The 21,443-nt window shown below is 38.6% G+C and overlaps 1 protein-coding gene across 7 annotated transcripts in view; it reads left to right on the forward strand.

Annotated features, from left to right (window-relative positions):
• The window catches only part of LOC109254642 (contactin-4), an 893,345-nt gene that overhangs the window by 753,293 nt on the left and 118,609 nt on the right, over positions 1–21,443 (forward strand). For all 7 annotated transcript variants that reach the window (XM_019428738.2, XM_019428734.2, XM_019428733.2 and 4 more), the window contains one exon: positions 11,075–11,225. In XM_019428738.2, coding sequence (XP_019284283.1) covers positions 11,075–11,225 — 151 coding nt within the window. The remainder of the gene's footprint in view (positions 1–11,074; positions 11,226–21,443) is intronic.

The raw sequence follows: 21,443 nt of genomic DNA on the forward strand, positions 1-21,443 counted from the left end.
AATATCCTTGTTTGCGGCAACTGGGTGGCTCAGTCAGTTAAGCGTCCAACTTCGGGTCAGGTTATGATCTCACCGTTGGTGAGTTTGAGCCCCACATCGGGCCCTGTGCTGACAGCTCAGAGCCTGGATCCTGCTTCAGAATCGGTTTCTCCCCCTTTCTCTGTCCCTCCCCCACTCATATTCTCTTTCTCTCTCTCTCTCTCTCTCTCTCTCTCTCTCTCTCTCTCCCTCTCTCTCTCTCCCTCTGTCTTAAAAATAAATAAAACATTAAAAAAAGAAAAAATCAAAAAAAAAAGCAAATGTCCTTGTTTGTAATTGACCTGTCACCATTGATATGTTATTATTCCTCAAGGCATCTGTTCCCAGACTTTTTCTCCTGTATTAACTTATGTCGTGGAAGAGGTTAACTGTGTGATGTACTCCCGTGGACATCCCTGGGGTGCTGCACAATTTGCTGGGTGATGGCATCATTCTGTCCTTCTCTCCCACTCATGAAGGTATATTGGAATTGGGGTGAATACAGTCTGATAACCACGGGGAACTTGGATCTTCTATAAAATGTAATTTTAGGGGTGCCTAAAGTTAGTAATTAAGGGGTGCCTTAACTTAGTCGGTTAAGTGTCAGACTTCAGGGCAGGTCATGATCTTGCAGTCTGTGAGTTTGAGCCCTGTGTTGGCTCTGTGCTGATAGCACAGAGCCTAGAGCCTGCTTCAGATTCTGTATCTGCCTCTCTCTGCTCCTCCCCCGCTTGCAGTCTGTCACTCTCTCTCAAAAATAAACAAACATAATTTTTTTTCATGTAATTAAAAAAAAGTAAGTTACATATTTTCTTGGTAAAAATTTAAATCTTCTAGTGCAGCGTTTCTATTCATGTTTCATATCTGTGTCCACATAGATGATCCTCTTGGTGTCAGGGACTGCTGATTGAATTGCCAACCTTGAGATTTTTTGTGACGCTCCAAGTAGAATGCTTATGCTGTGTATGTAATCATGGGGTAAGGACAAAGGACAACTGATGTCCCAAAAGCAGAAGCAGGGATTGAGGTACCTCTGAGCCATTGAAGGAATATTCTCTAGGGAGAAGCCTATAAAAGAAAGCAAGATGGGAAAGAGTGGAGGAGCTGCATAAGGTCATGGTCGCAGGCAAAGTTTAGCCTATGTCTCGTCCTAGAGAGGGATATCTGGACCATAAACTGCCTCTTAGAGTTATTCCTCCCTGGAGAAGGGAGACTGGCCTTTACTGAAATCTCTGTTTATCAGTCCATCCCTGGGCTGCCGGTTAGGTGGTAGTAGCATGAGCAGTAGGGGTTGGGGTGGTGATGTGGGTGCAGATGGAGGAAAACCTCCCAATTTCCCAGGGAAGGGGGCAGCTGAGGTGGTAAGCAGCCAACACTCACAGCAGGTGGGGCCAAAAAAAAAGAAAAAAGAATCCATGTGAGGGTACCAACAGCATTCTCTACAGAGAACAAGTAATTGTACCAGGCTGAGACTGTCTGTACCCTAATGGAGAGTTAAACTAGTTTTCTAGAGTATCTTTGATTTTGAAATGGGATGAACTATCCTAAGAGCAAGTAAGTCTTTTGAATATGACCTGACTTTGCCAGGACTGCGTAATGGAACAGAAATAGGTTCTGCCTGAGGAATTTGTGTCTAATGCTTCAGTACTGTGAGGATTCTCCTGGCCTGTGTGGTAGAGGGCATGTGACCCTGGAAGGACGCTCAAATACCATTAGGGAATAGATGGTCCAATTAAAGTGAGGTGGAGGCTTGAGCAATTATTTGGTTAATTTGGCATTTATCCAGATGATTGGCTCTCAAATTAGGAAAGCATTAAGACTAAACTAAAAGTTATTTCACAGGGGCTTTCACAAGTGCTCATCTGCATCTGACTCTGATTTCTCAGCTGCCTCGTTGAGCCAGATTACAAAATAATCAAATGTGCCGAGTGTGATCAGCATCCAATGAGAGGACAAACGCCTTTCTTACCCAGATGTAGTCATCTAGGCAGAAGCTTTACTAAAATTGTCTTGAAAAGGGAAAGCTATCCACCTGGATGTCAAATTTGAAATTTTTAACAAGTTACTAAGTCTCCCTTTATCAGTAAAATGAGGCTGCCATTATGTACCTTATTGCCCAAACTAAGAGATCCCAAGTGCAACCTTTCTTAAAGCCTAGAAGTGTTTGTAGAATTATCAGACATGTTTGCTATTGTTAACTAATATCCATACCAAACTCTTTCAGACGGCCACCAAATCATTACCAAACCCCTTTTCTGTGATTCTCACATTTTGCTGATTAAAATCATCTGGGGAGCTTTTTAATCTCCTGATACCCTACCATCCACCAAATCAAGTAATTCAGACCCTGGGCCTAGGTCCCAGGCATTAGTCCTTAAAGTTGCCGAGGTGTGATTCTAGTGAACAACACAGTTTGGGAACTACTGCTCTAATTGATCAAATCAGAAGGCCATTACTTTTTCTACGGTATTCTCAAACTTTGCCATGCATCAGAATCACCTGGAGGACTTGTTCAACTACAGACTGCTCAGTCACCACCCCCACCCCCCGAATTTCTGATACGGTAGCTGAGATGGGACCTGGGGAGCTGCATTTCTAACAAGTTTCTGGGTGATGTTGATGCTGTTGGTTCTCACACTTTGAGAAACACTGTCCTGAAATAGGAAACTTATCCTAGGGTGTGTGTGTGTGTGTGTGTGTGTGTGTGTGTGTGTGTGTATGTGTGTGTTAAGTGGAGTACAATCTACCAGCAAATCTTCTGATTTGGATCAGGACTCTCAATCTGAAGTCCTTCTATAGAAGAGAAATATCAGGCATCAGAGGTTCCATCCATGGCTGAAGGCTCCATTTCACCAACAAGGTGAGTAGAATTAGGCCTACAGAGTGACTTCACAGATTGCCATGGAAGGACGAAGCCAAGTTGTTGCTTGGCATGACTGGTGACTTAAAGCTGATTAAAGGGAGGGGTACCTGGCTGGTTCAGTCAGTAGAGCATGTGACTCCTGATCTCAGGACTATGAGTTCAGGCCCTATGTTCGGTATAGAGTTTACTTTAAAAGCCAACCAAAGGGAGACATTGAAACCTGAGGGGTACATATTACGATAATTCCTTACATGAGTTCACCCAAAGAAATGCCTTCATTGAGCCAAAGTTGTATTTATTTTGGGAAAGAGTGGGGGAGGGGTAGAGAGAAAGGAAGAAAGAGAATCTCAACCTGGCTCTGTGCTGTCAGCACACAGCCCGATGCAGGGCTCCATCTCTCGAACTGTGAGGTCATGACCTCAGCCAAAATCAAGAAACGGACACCTAACCAACTGAGCCACCCAGGTGCCCCTGAGCTAGAGTTTAAAATGTGACTCAGGCATGCAGTCCAAGGCTTCACTGAGCAGTGTTACCATATACTGACTGTCCTACAACTAAAATCTCTCAGTCATCTGTAAAACTGCTGTGAAGGCATTATTCATTTAGAAGTCCATAGTTCTTTACCTAAGGAGCTTTACAATAAACTTTTCTTACATTGTAGAACCAGGAAGAAAGTTTGAATCTTGTAGCAAAATTACATATTTTCTTTTATCCATAAGTAAGAAATATGCTCTTCTTCTTCCCTCTGCCTACCATATTGACTTGTCTGCTTTGGCTTCCAAAAGTTCACTCTTTTGTGGCAAGTCTAATAAGATTGTTTCCTACCATTCCAGTATTTGATGTTAGCCGTGTTCTAAATGCGTTTGTTACTTTGTATCTTTTACCCTTGTCTCTACAAGTCTTTTTAAATTAGTGAACCAGTAAATGAAATGGAGTATTTTTTCCCCTCTACCACCTTCTGGAAACATGTGGATTCTATTTTGGTAGTCCAGAAGATGTTAGAATTGGTGTTCAAGAAGATTTAACAGTGATTTTCAAACTTTGATCCATGTATAAATTACTTGGGGATCTTGTTAGGTTTAGATTCTGATTTCAAGACCTGGGTTGGGCCTGAGATTCTGCATTTCTAACAGGCTCCCAGGTGATCACCAACGCTTCTTCTCTGAGGATCACATTTTCAGGGGCAAAAATTATAAAATTATAAGTTCTCAGGTCCTTCTCATGGCAGGTAGAGTTCAGGAGTATATATGCTTAATAAGCTCCTCCAGGTGATTCCTATGACCAGTTCAATTTAGGTGCCACAGGTCCAGAATCTGCTTTGTAAATCCTCTTGTTACCCCATCTTAAGCCATCACGGCAGAGTTGCTTTCAAACTTGTAAGAGCCAATAGAATGGGGAGCCTGGATGACTCGGTGGGTTGAGCGTACAACTCTTGATTTCAGCTCACGTCAAGATCCCAAGGTCGTGGAATTAACTCCAAGTTGAGTGTGGAGCCTGCTTAAGATTCTCTGTCTCCCTCTGCCCCTCCCCCACTCAAGTGCTTGTGTACACACTTGCTCTCTCTCTCTCTCTCAAAAAACAATAAAAAGCCAATAGGAGTTGGAGGGCAGAATAATGACTAGGCTGTTCTGTTGTTATCACCACTATACATACAGTTAACCCGTGTTTCCATTGTTGAACCCAGTATTGACAGAAGCTCTATCAGTCATGTTGGACCATTTCTACCAGAAATAAAGCATTTGCACAAGCAACATTCCAGGTGGTATTTTTCAACATAAGCAGACAGTGGCTCTTCTGGGCTCCTGAAGAAGTGAATTTTATATTTAGTGTAAGGCAGTTTGCTCTTAATGAAGCTTTTTGAATGTGTTTAAAAATGCATATTACAAAGGCAAAATGTGTGTTCTCTTTCCATGTTAAAACTTCAGTGTAAGGAGTTACTGAAGTCACATGACGAGCAAGAAATCAGTCACTGCTGGGTGACATAAACATTGCTCATCCACACTCTATGTTCCTCTTGAGACTGTAGTCTAGGGCCGGGCATGTGTAGCAGAAGCCCTTAAAACTGCTGTGATACCTTGACCCACACAGATTAGGGAACAAAATGAAACAATCAAAGGAAATGGAAGGGAGTCGAAGTTCCTTTCTTCTCAGCACTGGGTTGTGAGTATGCCTGGGGAGGACAAAGGAGATTATGGTACTGCTTCAGGGTGAGGCTCAAGACTCGGGAAAGCTGAATTCCCAGGGTCCATTTGTCCTGTTAGCTTCCCATAAGAGTATGTTTTGGGGAAGTAAGGAAAAAAAGTTATGTGCCAAGGCTCTCCTACTGGCAGTAGCTGAATCTGTGTATCCTTCTCAGTATTCATTGACTTCTTGTTCTTAGCTTGAAATTGGCCATGACGGAAGTATTTACACCACAGAAATTGCAAGCACTAAAAGCTGAATTCTTTGGTGTTTTCTTTGAGAGCCATTTGTTAAATATCTACTATCATACCATCAGGTGGTTTCAGAGTAGTTTAAGAGTCTAAACATCCCAGATTGTTTTTCTTGAGTAATTCTGCTTCATTATACGAAGGCCTAACTCTAGAAAGGATTGAGTGTCCTAAGCACAGGCCAGGAAGGTCAAGAAGTCATTTACAACGCCACTTGAAGGGAAGAAAGGGATGTGGTATCCAGGCAAAAGCATCATGAGAAGAGAATTTCCTGTTTGAACTGAATTCCTGAATTCTCTCCTACAACATATTTATTCAGCAAATACTGACTAAACATCTACTTTGTACCGAATGCTGTACTAGGTAAGGGATGCATAGATCCATAACACACAGCCTCTGCCTTCAAGGAACTGGTGATGTAGTGATCGCTAGTAACAAATACTACCGTGTTTTTTCAACAATAATTTCTATCTCATAACAAAGTTACAATCAAGTAGGGCACTGTCATACTATGTACTACTTGTCTAACCAAGGACATGAATCTGTATAAGTGTTTACAACATTGTGCCAAATGTAGTAAAATATCACTAATTTGGACTCATATAAGGAGGTTTACCAGCTGAAGCTCTTAAAACATGTAAGAATGATTTTTAGTCAACATGTTAATTCCTGTATAAGATATGATGTTCTAAAATGGCTTTAAAATGTTTTGCTTGGAATAAGAAAAAAATTTTCCACCCATGTTTCCACAGTTAATTTTTGTCTTTCCAAACCTTGTATAAAAAGAAAAAAGGCTAAGCCTGATCATACTTGTTGGCAGAAAAAGTGTTGAGAGATCTTGAAATGGTTCCTGTGCTCAAAACTATTTGTCAGTTACCATAGTGCCTGAAATGCCAACATTAAAGAAGTATTTCTCCTCTAGATCAGGATGGATGAGATACCACTACTCAGCAATAAAAAAGAATTAACTGTTGATACACACAACTTGGGTGGATCTCAAGAGCATTAGGCTAAGTAAAAAAAATCTCAAAAGGTCACATGCTATATGATTCTGTATATAAAATATTCTCCCCAAATGACAAAACTGTAGAGACGGAGAACAGATTAGTGGTTTCTAGGCATTAGGGAGGATTAGGCAGGAGAGAGCTGAATGTGGCCATAAAGGGGTTGCACAAGAGAAATCTTTGAGATGATGGAATGCTTCCATATCTTGATTTCAGAGTAGTTTTTCAAGTCTGCATATGTGATATAATAACATAGAACTAAAGACCCACATTGTACCAATGATCACTTCTCTTATTTTGATATTTTATCCTGCTCACATACGATGTAATCCCTGGGAGAAATTAAGTGAAATACACAGGGCCTCTTTATCTTTGTACCTGTCCATCAATAATTATTTCAAAATAAAATTTTGTTCAAACCACGATGTATTTATTTGGCTCTAAAAAGCCTCCTTGTATTTCAGCATAAAGTCCCCTGATAAGGGTGGTGGTACTCGTGCAGATAGCAGAGAGGAGGAGTAGGTATGAAGTTGTTACTCTAGGAAAATATTGGGCTAAGTACTTTAGTTACAATTCATGTATTATTTCATTTATTCTTCAAAACAACTTTGTAACAAAAAATATTATTATTTTGTTTTAAAATAACCTCCCCAAAGTAACAGGAGCCCATAAACCTAAGAGCCACCACGGTAGGAGGAGACCTGGGTAAGCAGGGATTTCAATGAATTAGACCAAAACAAGCAGGGCATCGGCATTAGGGATTTAGAAAGGAAACATTATGCTGATATTAGAATAAAAATAAATAAAAACTCTTACTTCAGAGTTTTGTTGAGTCTCCTTGTGAATATCATCCCTGATTAGGGCTGATTTTGAATCCGCTGGTCTGAAATAATGGCCCTAGAAAAAAGAAGATTCCCACTATAACGGGCCTTCCTAGGTATCTACCCAGCAAGCCAGAAAAAGCTTAGGGTTTTAAAATCTGATACCAGTATTATCTCCCCAGTGGTGAAAACATTTCAATGAATGCATGCACTCTAGATTTATTTTTATGGAATGATGAGGTAATAGTTAAAGATAATAGATAAAGGTTAACATAATCTAGAATTCTGAACTTCTAAAAGGGCCATACTGAATAGTCTCCATCAATTGGCAATGTTCCAAGTGATGTTTCTGCAGAATAACTGCAATAGAACTGACATGCAGAATTACCTTTTCCTCTTCAATAATAGAGTAAAACATCACACTCAATATGTTTCCCAAATGTGACTCCCACTGCACATCTAGCTAAGGAGTTATTCTTGTTCTCTCTCTTGAAAAATGTTATGAAGATACAAATCTTCTGTTTTCAAGGGTTCTGTTGGCTACTTTAAATACCCTTGACATGTGACCAAGAGTCCTTTAATTCACTAAAACCAAACAGTTGAGAATTGCAGAGAGAGCTTCTTTCAGCCGGATGCTTCTCATAGATCATGTAATGTTAATAGATTAAAGACCATTGATAAATAATAAAAAGTTGCATTTCCCAAATGGAAGAGGTCCTACAACATGACTCATTCCAACACTGAGAGAGCAGTGCCCTCTAGTAGTTGATGTAAGAAATATTATCTTCTAAGTACATTAAAGTTAGCAAATGAGGATTTCCCAGTATCAGAGCTACTCTCGGACTCAAGTGGGTAATTTGACAATTGATTTTACCTTTTCTGAGCTATTAAGAACCTACTGAAGTTTCACCTTCAATGTGTACTAAATTTTTAAGTGCCAGCAAGCGTTGGGTTCTAATAGTGCTCAACTGGGGACCTTACCAGTAACTTTTAAAACCTAATTTCTCTGTGAATGTCAAATTTAACAGGCTTCTTTCACTTAAATACAGGGTACAGACAGGAAAAAAAGCATCATCCCTTACACTTAAGGGCATCTTAGGTACAACAGATGGTCACAAAATGGCAGAATGTTAAGCAAACCATTAATGAGGCAAGTATTCAAAAACTGATGAAGGTTTGACAGTTTTGTCTTAGAGAGCACTGCAGCTTAATGTGGCAACTGATAGATCTGCAGGTACAATAATAGAAGTAAATTAAGCAAATTGAGTAAACAAAGGGAAAAGATTTGAATTTATAATTCCATTTTTATTAGTGAAAGGTATTCAAAGCCACTCTTAATCTCTAGGATATCCAGAAGATAATAGGCACATAAACAGTACAGGAAAAATGTTTCTGAAACTGGAAGGCATGTTTTCTGTCTTCTGTGTGGCTGATACCATGGTATTTCAAGTCTTGTAAAAGCAATATATAGTTTTTTGACAAATACACCCATGTGTTGTGCAGTTTGATTTATGTAAACTCATTTCAAATGCAATTGCAGAATTCCTCCTGAACAGATGAAAAATGTCTGCCTAAAGTGATAAAAATGTGTGTGTAGAAAGACACAGTTTTAAGAAGGGATTTTGATATGATACAAATTTGTAACTCTATTTCACAAAATACGCTTTTTCAAAAACTTCTAGAAATTTGATTTTTTTTTACATTAATATGTCAACACAGTGTTTACCTAAGATGAGAATGAGTCTGTTCTGCTACAAGAACCTTTCTGTGTTCATATTAGCACGTATAGGATTGGTAAATGGGGGAATGTGCCAGTATAACATAAATGCTGGCTGTGTTCATGGATTTCACAAGTGGTAGCCATTGAGCACAGAGCCCACTAACTCAGACCAACACAGATAGTTAGCCAAGGCAAAACTATGTTACCCACGATTCCCCTGACTCACATTGTTCCTCTTGGCTCAGTGTGGCCGTGTAGTCTAACACAGCAGTGCTTATAGCGTGGTTCTCACGAGCCTTTCTGCAGGTTTTACTTGTTTCAAAAGCTTTCCAGTTTTACTTGTTTGCTTGAGCTTAGCAACCTCAACTCTTCCTTTAGTCTTTCATCAAACTATCTTCACACATACACACACATTCTGTTTTGTTTGTTTGCTTTTGTAGTATTTATTTGTTAGGAATTTCACTTGTCTTTTTAATCATGCTAATACATTTACTCAAGTGGTTTGTGGGGGGAGTTAATGTTTTTGTTACATAAATATTGAGTAGGTCTATCCTGACCCTATCTTGTTTATAACACTATAATTTTTATTATGTGACTTTGCAGATCATACTAGGAATGCATTTACCTCATTACAGCAGAAACATCTGTACTTGCACACTATTTATTAATTACACTTATCATTATAGAATTATGCTTCAAATTATAGACTCCCCTCATGAATCCAAGGTACACAGATCGAGATATCAATTGCCTACTAGATTCATCTATTATTTACTTTCACCTTCGCATAGTAAAACCAGCCCCATGCATATATTGCATCACCCTTTCCAAACAGTAACCTTGCCACTTTTATTTCTTTCTAGACAATTATAGAAAGTATTTACACACTTAATAAAACACTTAATAAAAATTTAACTTGGTTTCACTGAGGTTGTTTTGTTTTGTTTTGTTTTGTTTACATCACTAGTACATGGTTTGGGTACAATTAAGAAATTGAGGGCTGCCTGGGTAGCTCGGTCAGTTAAGTGTCTGACTCTAGATTTCAGCTCAGGTCGTGATCTCACAGTCGTGGTATCCAGCCCCACTTTGGGCTCCACACTGGGTATGGGACCTGCTTAGGATTCTCTCTCTCCCTCTCCCTCTGCCTCTCTCTTTCTTTCAAAAAGAAAAGAAAAAAAAGAAAGATAAAGAAATTGACCCCCATTTGCCCCACCCACATACATATACACTCACTCTCAGTCCTTCTTTAACTAATTTGTCTTTAGTATTTACATTTCACATTTAACACAATCTGAAATCTTAAATTCCATTACGTCAAACTGCAGGGAATCATGGATATTAACTATAGTAAAGTTAAGGTTCCATGAGATGAATCCCCACTCCAAACAGATCCTAGATCACATTAATTCAGTTAACTCAGAAGAAAATGGAGATTTTTTTTTCAGAAAGTCATCTTTTAAATTGCTTCTGAGAGGATAGATATATGTATCTGTTGTTTTAGGAAAGAAATAATTCTTCAATATTATTTCATAGAACCACCTGAGTTCTAAAATGAATTTGAGAACACTCATAGTAAGCATGGAATTGAGTTTTCTAAGAGCAAGCCCCCGTTTCTCCTGCATGAGCCAAGCATTGCGTTAGGGAATAGTAGTAGAAAGCTAGACAAAGCCCTTGTTTTTAAGGAGAAGGAAGTTCACAGAGAGTGGCGATATAGACATTTCAGCATGTTCTCTCATGGAGACATTCACAGAGTGCTAAGGGACAGAGAAGAGGCAGAAACTGTCATCCAAGATGGAATGCTTTAACCTACATAATCAAAAAAATGCCTTATGGATTTTCTGGTTTTGTCTTTCCCTTATGCTTCACTGGAATTTAAAAATTTTTATTCATTTGAACATGGGATAATTTTTTTAAGAGTTCGTCAACAGCATGATGGAATGTTCTATATCTTGATCTTCATTGTGCAGTATGTCAAATTCATCAAGCTGTACACTCAAAACTGATGCATTTTACCATATATAAATTATACCTCAGTTTTTGATTAATCCATCAAAATGTACAATGCTACTTCCTTTACTACAGAAAAAAATTTAACTTCTTCCCTTTGATGTCAAAGGCAACAACAAATGCATTGCAGAAAGAAAAAGCATAAAGCATGATCTAGTGGGATTTTTTTCTTCCATAATAATTAATATTTTATTTTCTCTATTCTCTTCCAGCTACGGGTCCAGATTTTTCAAGAACCCTCTTAAAAAGAGTAACTCTTGTCAAAGTGGGAGGGGAAGTTGTCATCGAATGTAAGCCAAAAGCTTCTCCTAAACCTGTTTACACCTGGAAGAAAGGAAGGGACATATTAAGAGAAAATGAAAGGTACTGTCTTCAGATATTTTTAACATTTGATTAACCTATAATAATTTATTTGTTATTAACAGTTCTAGGGGCGCCTGGGTGGCTCAGTCGGTTAAGCGGCCAACTTCAGCTCAGGTCACGATCTCGTGGTCCGTGAGTTCGAGCCCCGCGCCGGGCTCTGGCCTGATGGCTCAGAGCCTGGAGCCTGCTTCCGATTCTGTGTCTCCCTCTCTCTCTGCCCCTCCCCCGTTCATGCTCTGTCTCTCTCTGTCTCAAAAATAAATAAAACGTTAAAAAAAAAAATTAAAAAAAAAAATAGTTCTAGAGGGAGGAATTTACTATCTACTGTTGATGAACTAAATGTTAATCAAAGAACTGAAGCTTTGGAAGAGGACAGTAAATTAGCTGGTCATTATAATCTTCCTTGGTATTAAGATTCTAAAAAACCCTCCCTGCAGAGAGAGATTGCATGATCCCTGTTGAAGACTGTCAGAGCTGCTCAAAGGTGAGCAACTACAAAAACCTTCCTTAATTTTAGCCTAAAATTTGTTGATTAGCCCACGTTTCTCCATCCTACTTCTTTTTGCTTAAATAAATACTTTTGCTATGACAACCTTTCAAATATTTGGTAATGGCTAGTATGTCCATTTGTTTCTCCTTTTTTTAAGGCTAAATACGGCTAATTCCAAAGCTCATTCTGCACATAACTTAGTTTTGATTATTTTAATGACATCTTTTTGAAATGGCAGTTTCTTTTTCTTTCTGACATAAATTCTTTACTTGTGTATTTCCTTTTGTACATGAATGACATTTAGAATGCATGCTATTTATACAGTGTAAATATATATGGGTTGTTTGGGGTTTTAGGTAAGATTGCACCACATGGCAGGTATCTCTAAGACCTTTTTTGGCTGTCACCCCTGTAAAATATCTCCCACCCCTTTCTGTAATCTATCAATCTGTTGGAAAATGGTAATTATGCATGAGTCTGTGTCAGAGCATTTACTAGCTGTATACATAATGATTTTAATGGATGCTAAAGGTCAAGTACTCAAGGATGCAATGTGGAAGCCTGTAAAATGTATCTGTATCTACCCTTTACACCTGTACACCTTTAGATTTGCATATGCAAATTAGATAATCGCACTGATGATGTTGCCTTTATTAATGATTTTTGTAAACAAACTTGATATGGTTTACAGATGGTGCATTCACACACATATTAAATTCATAATATATATCCTTTCCTGACTCCTGTTATATTAACAAAGCAGTATAGTTTACTGAATATTGGCATGGTGTTCAAATTTGGAGCCATACTTGGAACTTGAAAACACAGTTTCTTATTTTTTAGTCTTCAGGTTTATTTTCTGTTTCACCACGTTGTTTCTCAGAATTAGGTCTGTAGATTACCTTTAATAGTTATACATTTACTTTGTTTATTATAACATAATTGAAGTATAACTAGCATGTACCATATGTATTGCCTAGACTAAGGGTACTTTTTTAATGTTTATTTATTTTTGAGAAAGAGATAGAGTCAGAGTGTGAGCGGGGGAGGGCTAGAGAGAGAGAGGGAGACACAGAATCCAAAGCAACCTCCAGGCTCTGAACAGTCAACAAAGAGCCTGATGCGGGGCCTGAACTCACAAACTCCTATCATGACCTGAGCTGAAGTCAGATGCTTAACTGACAGAGTCACCCAAGGTGCCCCTAAGGGTACTTTTGTAAGTTTTAATTTAACAATGATTTAAAGAACAAGTACCTTAAAATAACACAGATAATGGACAGACATGTCAAAATCCATGAATGAATGAAGTTAGAGTAACATTACTGTATCACACATCTTTCAGTGGTTTAAAACAATAAGTCAACTTCTCATTCACATTGCATGCTCATCAGAGGTCTGCAGGTAGCTGTGCTGTCCTCTAAAACCAGGGCTTATGGAGTAGCACCCTCCTGAACGTTAGTATTGCAGAAGACAAAGAGGGGGGCCAAACATGCATAGGATCTTAAAGCTTTTGCCCAGAAATGAAACAATTCATTTTCACTCATGTTCTGTTGGCCAAAACAAATCATACTGCCCTTCAGAAGAAGTTATGGTTTATATATACAATGGAATACTATTTGGCAATGAGAAAGAATGAAATATGCCCTTTTGAGCAACATGGATGGAACTGGAGAGTGTTATGTTAAGTGAAGTAAGTAATGCAGAGAAAGACAGATACCATATATTTTCACTCTTATGTGGATCCTGAGAAACTTAACAGAAGACCATGGGGGAGGGGGAGGGGGGAAAAAGTTACATGGAGGGAAGGAGGCAAATCATAAGAGACTCTTAAACACTGAGAATAAACTGAAGGTTGATGGGGGGTGGGAGGGAGGGGAAAGAGGTTGATGGGCATTGAGGAGGGCACCTGTTGGGATGAGCACTGGGTGTTGTATGGAAACCAATTTGACAATAAATTTCATATTAAAAAAATAATAAATGATCATAAAAACAAAAAAATAAAAACATAAAAACATAAATAAAAAGAAATTTCAAAAAAAAAAGAAGTTCACTCCAGCAAGGAAATACAATCTTCGTATGTGTCTAGAAGATAAAAGAAAAAAACCTATTATTTTGAACAGTATTAATGTCAGCTTAGCACTGCTGTAGCTTAACCATTGTTGCATACTGATTCAGTTACTTTTGGGGAAATGGTGTATCAGTGTCAAGAACTCTATTTGATAAGTAAATTTAATTGATTGTTTCTACCACTTGACTTACCACAAAGCTTGTCTTTCTCCAGTTGTTCTTTCTACTACCGATTTGATTAACAGGACTTGCATATTGCTTCAACATTTTTATGGCACTAAAGATGATGTATTTAAACTGAGGAAGCTCCCCATCATTATCCAGTCTTGCTGTTTATCCTCTCCACCTCCAGAGTCACCAGGCATGACCCAAGCTATCAGTATTAGCCCTTCCTTCTCCCCATGGGCGCTGTGTTCTCACAGCTCTGTTCCTTCCTTCTACCTCACTCAGATTTTCTTAAGCAGAGAGACTGATTTTGGTAATGTAAATGAATCCCAGAGCTGGCCAGGTGTAATGTAAAGGGGAATGATGGTGTGCCCTATCCAAGGGAGGTGCCTGCCACTCAATTCTAGCATTATTGCTGCCAATTGGAGATGCAGGCCAGGTGCCTCCCTATCTTCTCATTCTTCAAGAGAACTAGAAATCTGGACTTTTATTTGAACTCTTTTTATATTTTTAAATGTCAGCAACTAATTTTTAAAAATTTTAATGCTAGTAGCAAATGGGCCATACATCCATAGTCCAAGTTTACTTCATGAGTCGCTGGATTTTTAACTTCTGAGAAAGATATAAACTCAGCTGTACATCTTATAATTACTGAAAAAGGTGAAAAATAGGAAAGATCTTAATATGTTCTCACTGGCAGAGATGAAATTTTGCTATTTTTCTCCTTTTTTTCTGATAAAGGAGAAAGAATTAAATAGATAAGGGAGCAAAACAATTCATGAGTGAAAAATTCAAGAATTCTTATGTTAGGAAAGAGTTGACATTGTTAGACCAACACAGAAGGCAAACTTCTTTGTGCCTAGTGACTTATTAGCCCTAATTCTCTTTTGAGATCTAGAATCTTAAGAATCAAAGGGCAGGGGCACCTGGGTGGCTCAGTCCGTTAAGCGTCTGACTTTGGCTCAGGTCTTGATCTCACAGTATAGTCCGTGAGTTCGAGCCCACATTGGGCTCTGTGCTGACAGCTCAGAGCCTGGAGCCTGCTTCGGATTCTGTGTCTCCCTCTCTCTCTGCCCCTCCCTGCTCATGCTCTCTCTCTCTCTGTCTCAAAAATAAATAAAAACATTTAAAAATTTTTTAAAAAAGAATCAAAGGGCAAACTTTTAACCTTTGAGTAAAAAGTTATTAATATCTTAAGTACAAAATACTGGTATAAACAGTGTTTTGGTGAAACAAAACTTAATGATCAAGCACCCTTTTTAGTAATGTTACCCCTTGAGTCTATGTTTTTACTTAGTCAAACACTATTTAGTACGTGATATTTAATTTCTTTTTTGAGCTAAGCAGCCACCTACAAACAAGTTCACGCTAAAAGTATATGAAACAATAGTTTAAAATTTTAAGTTTTTAACTTATTTAATCATATAGTGATATTGTAGTTATCTCAGTGGGTATAGATTCAGACATACTGGTTTAATGTTGACATGTAAACTATTTAAAAATACGTTTGTACGTACTTATTTTGGTTTTTCATGGCTTTAGAAATTTAAAGCATATTCACACTGGCCTCCTCTATATGAAGCATCCAAATGAAAGAGTTAGCTTTGTAATTGTGTGCCTAAAACATGTCTTTTTCTCTTGTACATGTTTCCAGCTATCAGAATGTAGGCAATATCAGATATTTAAAACAAGGGTGAACTGTTAGCGCAAGTACTTTAGCCTTCAGGAAAGGCCTCAAGTCACCATCAAAGTAGCAAAATTATTTGGATTAATTGACCAATTAAGCCTTCTAAAAGAATAATGTTCATCATTTTGTTTACTTCTAGTTTCTAGACAGAAGGCACTTGAAGCAGATGAGATTGAAGTTGATCTATTAGAAACAAAAACATCAAAATACAAAAGTAGCAGAATCATTCATAAAAACCTAGGGTCCTAGAATTATAAGGAGCCATAAAACCTTTCAACCAGAATGGACTCTTTGGTGTAAGTTACAGAAATCCACCTCAACACTAACTTCAGCACATTGGCTTGTACACCTGAGAAGGCCAGGGATGGACTGTAACCGAAGGTGTGACCAGACTCAGGTGCTCACACAGTGGCATCATGTGTGACTCATCTGTGTTCACTCTATCTTCCAGCGGGCTCTCCTCTCCGGGTGGTAGGATGGCTGTCTGCAGCCTCATGCTTGCCTTCTTTTCTTAGGTTCTCATAACAATTCCAGAATAGATTTTCACATAATTGAATACACCTGCCTTGGTCATTGTTCTCCCCTAAACCAATACATTCAAGGATCATGTAATGCACTGCATAGGAAAACATGAGGCATGCACTTGTTCTAAGAGGGTGCATAGGGAAGCTCCACTTCAAACCACATGGGCTGAAAAGGGTTTCCCCAAAGAAAGAAAGGCAAGGTCCTGCTTCTAGAACAACAGTAAATGAACGCTGGGCAGACAACAATGCCAAATTCCTACTGTAGTTACAGGGCCCAGCTTTCATTCCAGGAATAGGGTTCCCCCAAATGGCTGGACCCTTATCCTTCTCTGATATATCTAATGATGGAGACCTAACTAATTGTTAGAATTTTTTTTCTTCATAACCTATATCCTTATAACTTTCACTCATTGTGTTTTCTTTTGCTTTTGAAGTTATATGATAAATCTCATTTTCTCCACCCCAGTCCTTCCTTTTATATACTAGCAGACTACTGTGATACCCTCTTTCAATTCTTTTCAAGCCTAAATGTCCCTGATATTCTTTATATGGCATATTTTTGCATTCTCTCACTTCCCTGATTGTCTTCTTCAATGTCTTTCTAATAGAAAGTATGTCACCTAGAATTAAAAGCAGTATTAATAAAGGGGATAAATAGCTTTATCTTATCTCTGTAGAAAGTATGATAATTACCATTATATGATGTATCTAAAGAGGAAAAATTATCTTCAGTGAGCTTAGATTAGTAAGGCAGGCAAGTGTATAATGCATCATAGAAAGACCACTCACTCCCAAAGGTTATTTTTTTTTTATTATCTTCGCGCTTAAAGGGGTAAGTGTAGTTGACTGGAAAATTCACTTAGAGGAAATATTTTACTTCTCACTGAAGCTGAAGAAATGAGTGAAATGTTACTCTAGTTAACATTGTGTAAATAAAGACTTTGTGGCCTTACTCATGCTTGAGAATTTCCCTCCTTTTTTAGACACTAAGCTAATAGATTTTGTCAAGCAAATTGATAATAACCAATATAGATATGCCACTGAATGTTTCTGAAAAGAATCTGAAACCTACAGCCTGCATGTCACAGGCATGGTTTCAGAACAGCAGCATGGCTATTCTGTCAAACTAGCCAACTCCAATTTTGTTCAATGAATGAAGAATGTATTGGGTACTTGCCATATGCTAGGCCGTCTGCTTGGTGCTAGGGATAGAGAGAAAGAGGAGACATAAACCCAGCCCTCAAGATTCTCATAGACTATTGCAGGAACCCAGTAGCAAAATAACAATATGTTTCTCCGTAATCCTAGGGCATATGTTATAAACGTGATGTACTAAGAAGGAACATTGGAAAATGTAGGTCAACAATGGATTGTGGAGGCCTTGAATTTTATGTCTGCAGAGTTTAGACTTGAACTAGAAGACCCTGGAGAAAATGAAAGGATGTTATGCAAGCAGTACATGGTCATACAAGTACTGTGAAGGGATTGCTTCACCTGCAACATAGAGAAGGAATCAGAGAGGAGCAAGATTGGAGAGGCAGAGAGACCAGTTGCAGACAGTAGTCTAGGATGGAAATGAAAAGGATGACGATTCAGTCTTTTGAGAGTAAAAGAGGGACGACAGATGGGCTTTTAAAGGGTAAAATCTGAAAAGACTTAATGATGTATTAGGTAGAAAGATTTTATAAAGAAGGAGGGGTAGGGAAAGACTCCCAGGATTCTACCTTGAGCAGCTGGTGCCTGGTAGTGCCAGTGCCACAATGGTGAGTCTATAAAGAGGAAGTCTGAGAGGGGAAAGTAAAAAGAGTAACATTAGATTGTTGAATCGGAGGTGCCTACAAGTAGAGGTATCACATTCACATAGGAATTCCCATTCAAGTATCACCTATTTGGCAAAGATTTTTCCCACTAACCTGTTTCGAATTGTAAAGTCCCCATCCTGTTTATCTGTTTTATACTCTCCATAGTTCTCATCACCATCTCACATACTGTATATTCACTGTCTTCCCCACCCTCCACCCAATCAGAATGTAAATTCCACAGGAACCAACAATGTATGCAGGTGTGTGGTGCATGCGTGTGTGTGGGGGGGGTGGGGTGTTTGTCTGGCTTAAACAATATAACATCTTACAGTCCTGGAGATCAAAAATCTGAAATGGGTCTCACTAATCTAAAATCTGGATTCTCTAGTTAAGAATTTGTTTCCAGCTTTCTAGAGAACACCTTCATTTCTTGGCTCAGCTCCCCACCCCCTCCATCCTCAAAGCCAACAAAGACGAGTCAGAGTTCTCACATCACATCACTCTGATATCTTCTGCCTCCTCCTTCTTTCTTGTGATTACATTGGGCCCTTTGAGTGTGTTTTGTTCCATTCTGTAACAGTAGCATCTAGGACAATGCCAAGTATAGATTAAGTGCTCAGTAAATATGTCCAACAAGAAAGTTGAAGCATAGGTCTGAGTTTAGGAGACTAATGAGACTTAGGTATCATCAGTAGATAGGAAGCCATGGAGTAGGTCAATTCATCCAGAGAGAGTTTTGTCAAATAAAACCATCTGTGAATTAAAGGAAGAAACCCTGAGGAAGAGACCCATACACAGAATGGTGGAAGCAGAGCCTGATGGAAGGATTAGGAGAACACGCTTAAAGGGGTAGAAAAACAAATTGGGGAATGTAACAAACAAAAACCAAGAGAACAGAAAGATTCAAGAAGGAGCAAGTGTTTAGTGCTTTCAAGAGATCCAACTAAATAACAGCTCAAAGGTGACCCTTGGGGTTAGGAACCTTGATATCACCTTGGGCAGAACACTTTGAGGCCACGGTGGACCACTCTTAAAGACACAGTAATAGTATATAAACATCCATATTTTTAGGCATTTCTTCACATACTGTAATATATATTTAGGTTTGCCTGATCCCCACAGTCTAATCAGATCAAGTCTAGCAGTCTATGAGAATATTCAACCCAAATAGGAATAAAATTCATATTCATGTTTCTTGCCTAGAGACAATGAAGTCTGCCTCCGAGGTGAAATTAGATCATGGTCCTAATATGCCTCTTTTCCCAAAGGGCTTTGGAAGAGTTAAAATTCATGTAATACATGGAGGCAAATCCCAGCACTGGGCTACAAAACTCCATGTTGTATATAAAGTGTGAAACCCTGGTCTGAAGATTCTGGCAGTCTGGGAGGCAGAGCAAATGTGATGGCAGGTATTTGCCCAGAAGGCCGATCGAATCCTAGCATGGAAAGGAAAGTTTATTGCTTTAGGCATTCTGTTTCTCTTCTGGAAGCACAGTGTCTATATATGTGCTTTTAATGAGAAACCTGCGCTCAGGATATCTCTTACAGTTGCTACAGAGCTATACAGCTCAGTTATTAGGAATTCTGCCCTGGGGAACAATTATGTTATTGCAATAATTAGAGGCAGTTCATCTCCATAATAATGGAAATCCTGCCTTGGAGGCAAAACAACATCAAAGCAACATGAGCATCATTGCTCTAGATAGAATCTGTTGCCTTGCTTATTGGTAATACTATATCATTTTAATTTTGCATGTGCAGTTATAGAAACAGCTTATTCTGCTCTCCAAATTCAGACCTAGAACTTTCCCCTCTTGCCTCAGTTTGTGTGTCCTAGAGCCATGGGCAAAATAGTTATGACTTTAAGCTCCCCTGAAGTGCAGTCGTGGAAGAATTTAGAGAGGTTTGTTTTTAAACGTTTGTAATGATATGCAGGCGTAGTGTTGCAGGAGACTCCATGAACTTCTCGTCAGTCACTACCCTTTTCTCCCTCAGTATAATATGCCATGTTGTGTTATGGTCAGGGGTTAACTGATGGCCATACTCAGGCAGGGACTACTACTAACCTGTTCTATTTATATGGTCATGGTATTAGTTATGCCTCAAGACATGATTACAAGAACACCAGATTTTTAAGTAGAAATATCTGAAATAAGGTCCCCAATATAAAGGCAACACTTGATAAAAAAAATTGTTTTACAGGTGTCTCTCATAGTATTCCTCTTTTTTTAGTCAATCTCCCTTCCCTGTCCTTGTTTCTATCCTTATTATCTCTTGTATGGACTTTGCAACCATTAAACGAACCCCCTAGCTGGTTTATTTGGAACCAGCCATCACTCACATCTTCCACAAGATGCAACTTCCTATATCACATCTCCGATAAATTCAATCCAATAAACATTCATCACACACTTCCTTGGTACAAGATGTATTTGAGATTATGAACATACTGTAATTTTTAAATTGGGGTTCCACAGGGGTCATAAGAAAATGGATGAAATTTCTACAGTGGTTTAAAGGATAGAGACTTCCAATCTTATTACAGTTACAAATTTTATTTTTTTAATAATATATAAAATAAAATTCTATAGTCTTCAACATACATATACATATGGGTATTTTTATATACATAAATAGGAAAAAGCCTGGAAGGAAATTTATCAAAATGTTAACCGTGGTTTCCCTGGGAGTTGGGACTATGGACTTTTATTCTTTCCTTCTGTCCTTCATTTCTTTTTTCTTTTAAAGTTATAAATTTTATATTTATGAGTATGATTATTTGAGTGATGTTCATTTTCCAAACAGGCTGAAAGGGCCATGAGGAAAAGTGCCGTTTGTGTTTGAGCACACTGGATACCCCCAGCTCCTGATAGTGTGCCTAGGGTACTCTAAATACTCGAGGTTTTTTTATGAAATGAATGAACCAACCATCCAAACTCATCTGATTCTTGGTAGACTATGGTGGAGAAGGTGGTGATGGGCTATTTTAATGGAAGGAACAGCCAGAATGAAACATATTCAAATGGAAACTAGGGATGAATATTTGAGCAGAGGGAGATAAGGCTGGAAGATTTCTGTGATTCAGGCTTTGAAAGGTATTGCCTGGCAAGCCAAAGGGTTTGCGCCTCACTGAGGAGCATACGGAGTTAGGGAATGATTTTGGCATGGGTCTCCACACTTGCTATTAAATTGTTTCCTGTCCTTGATCAATTGAGTTCAGTGTGTGTACTCACATAGCATGTGTTGTGATTTACTGTGCACCCATCTGGGAAATCACTTGACCTTCATAGGGCAGTGTTTCTCCATCCCTAAAGCAGAGATCCAGAGATTGTTTCCAAATTCAGGTCTGCAGACCAGGGCTAAACTGACTGCCACGGAACCGACAGAGGTACATTTAAAAATGAGAATCCCACTCTTCATACCCAGAGATTATTTCCAAGGAATTCTTAGATGATAGCCAGCAGTATGAATTTGTTTTTACAT

This window comes from Panthera pardus, unplaced genomic scaffold (genome assembly GCF_024362965.1).
Source record: "Panthera pardus isolate Hobbes unplaced genomic scaffold, ASM2436296v1 HiC_scaffold_8, whole genome shotgun sequence".
Classification (NCBI taxonomy): Eukaryota; Metazoa; Chordata; class Mammalia; order Carnivora; family Felidae; genus Panthera; species Panthera pardus.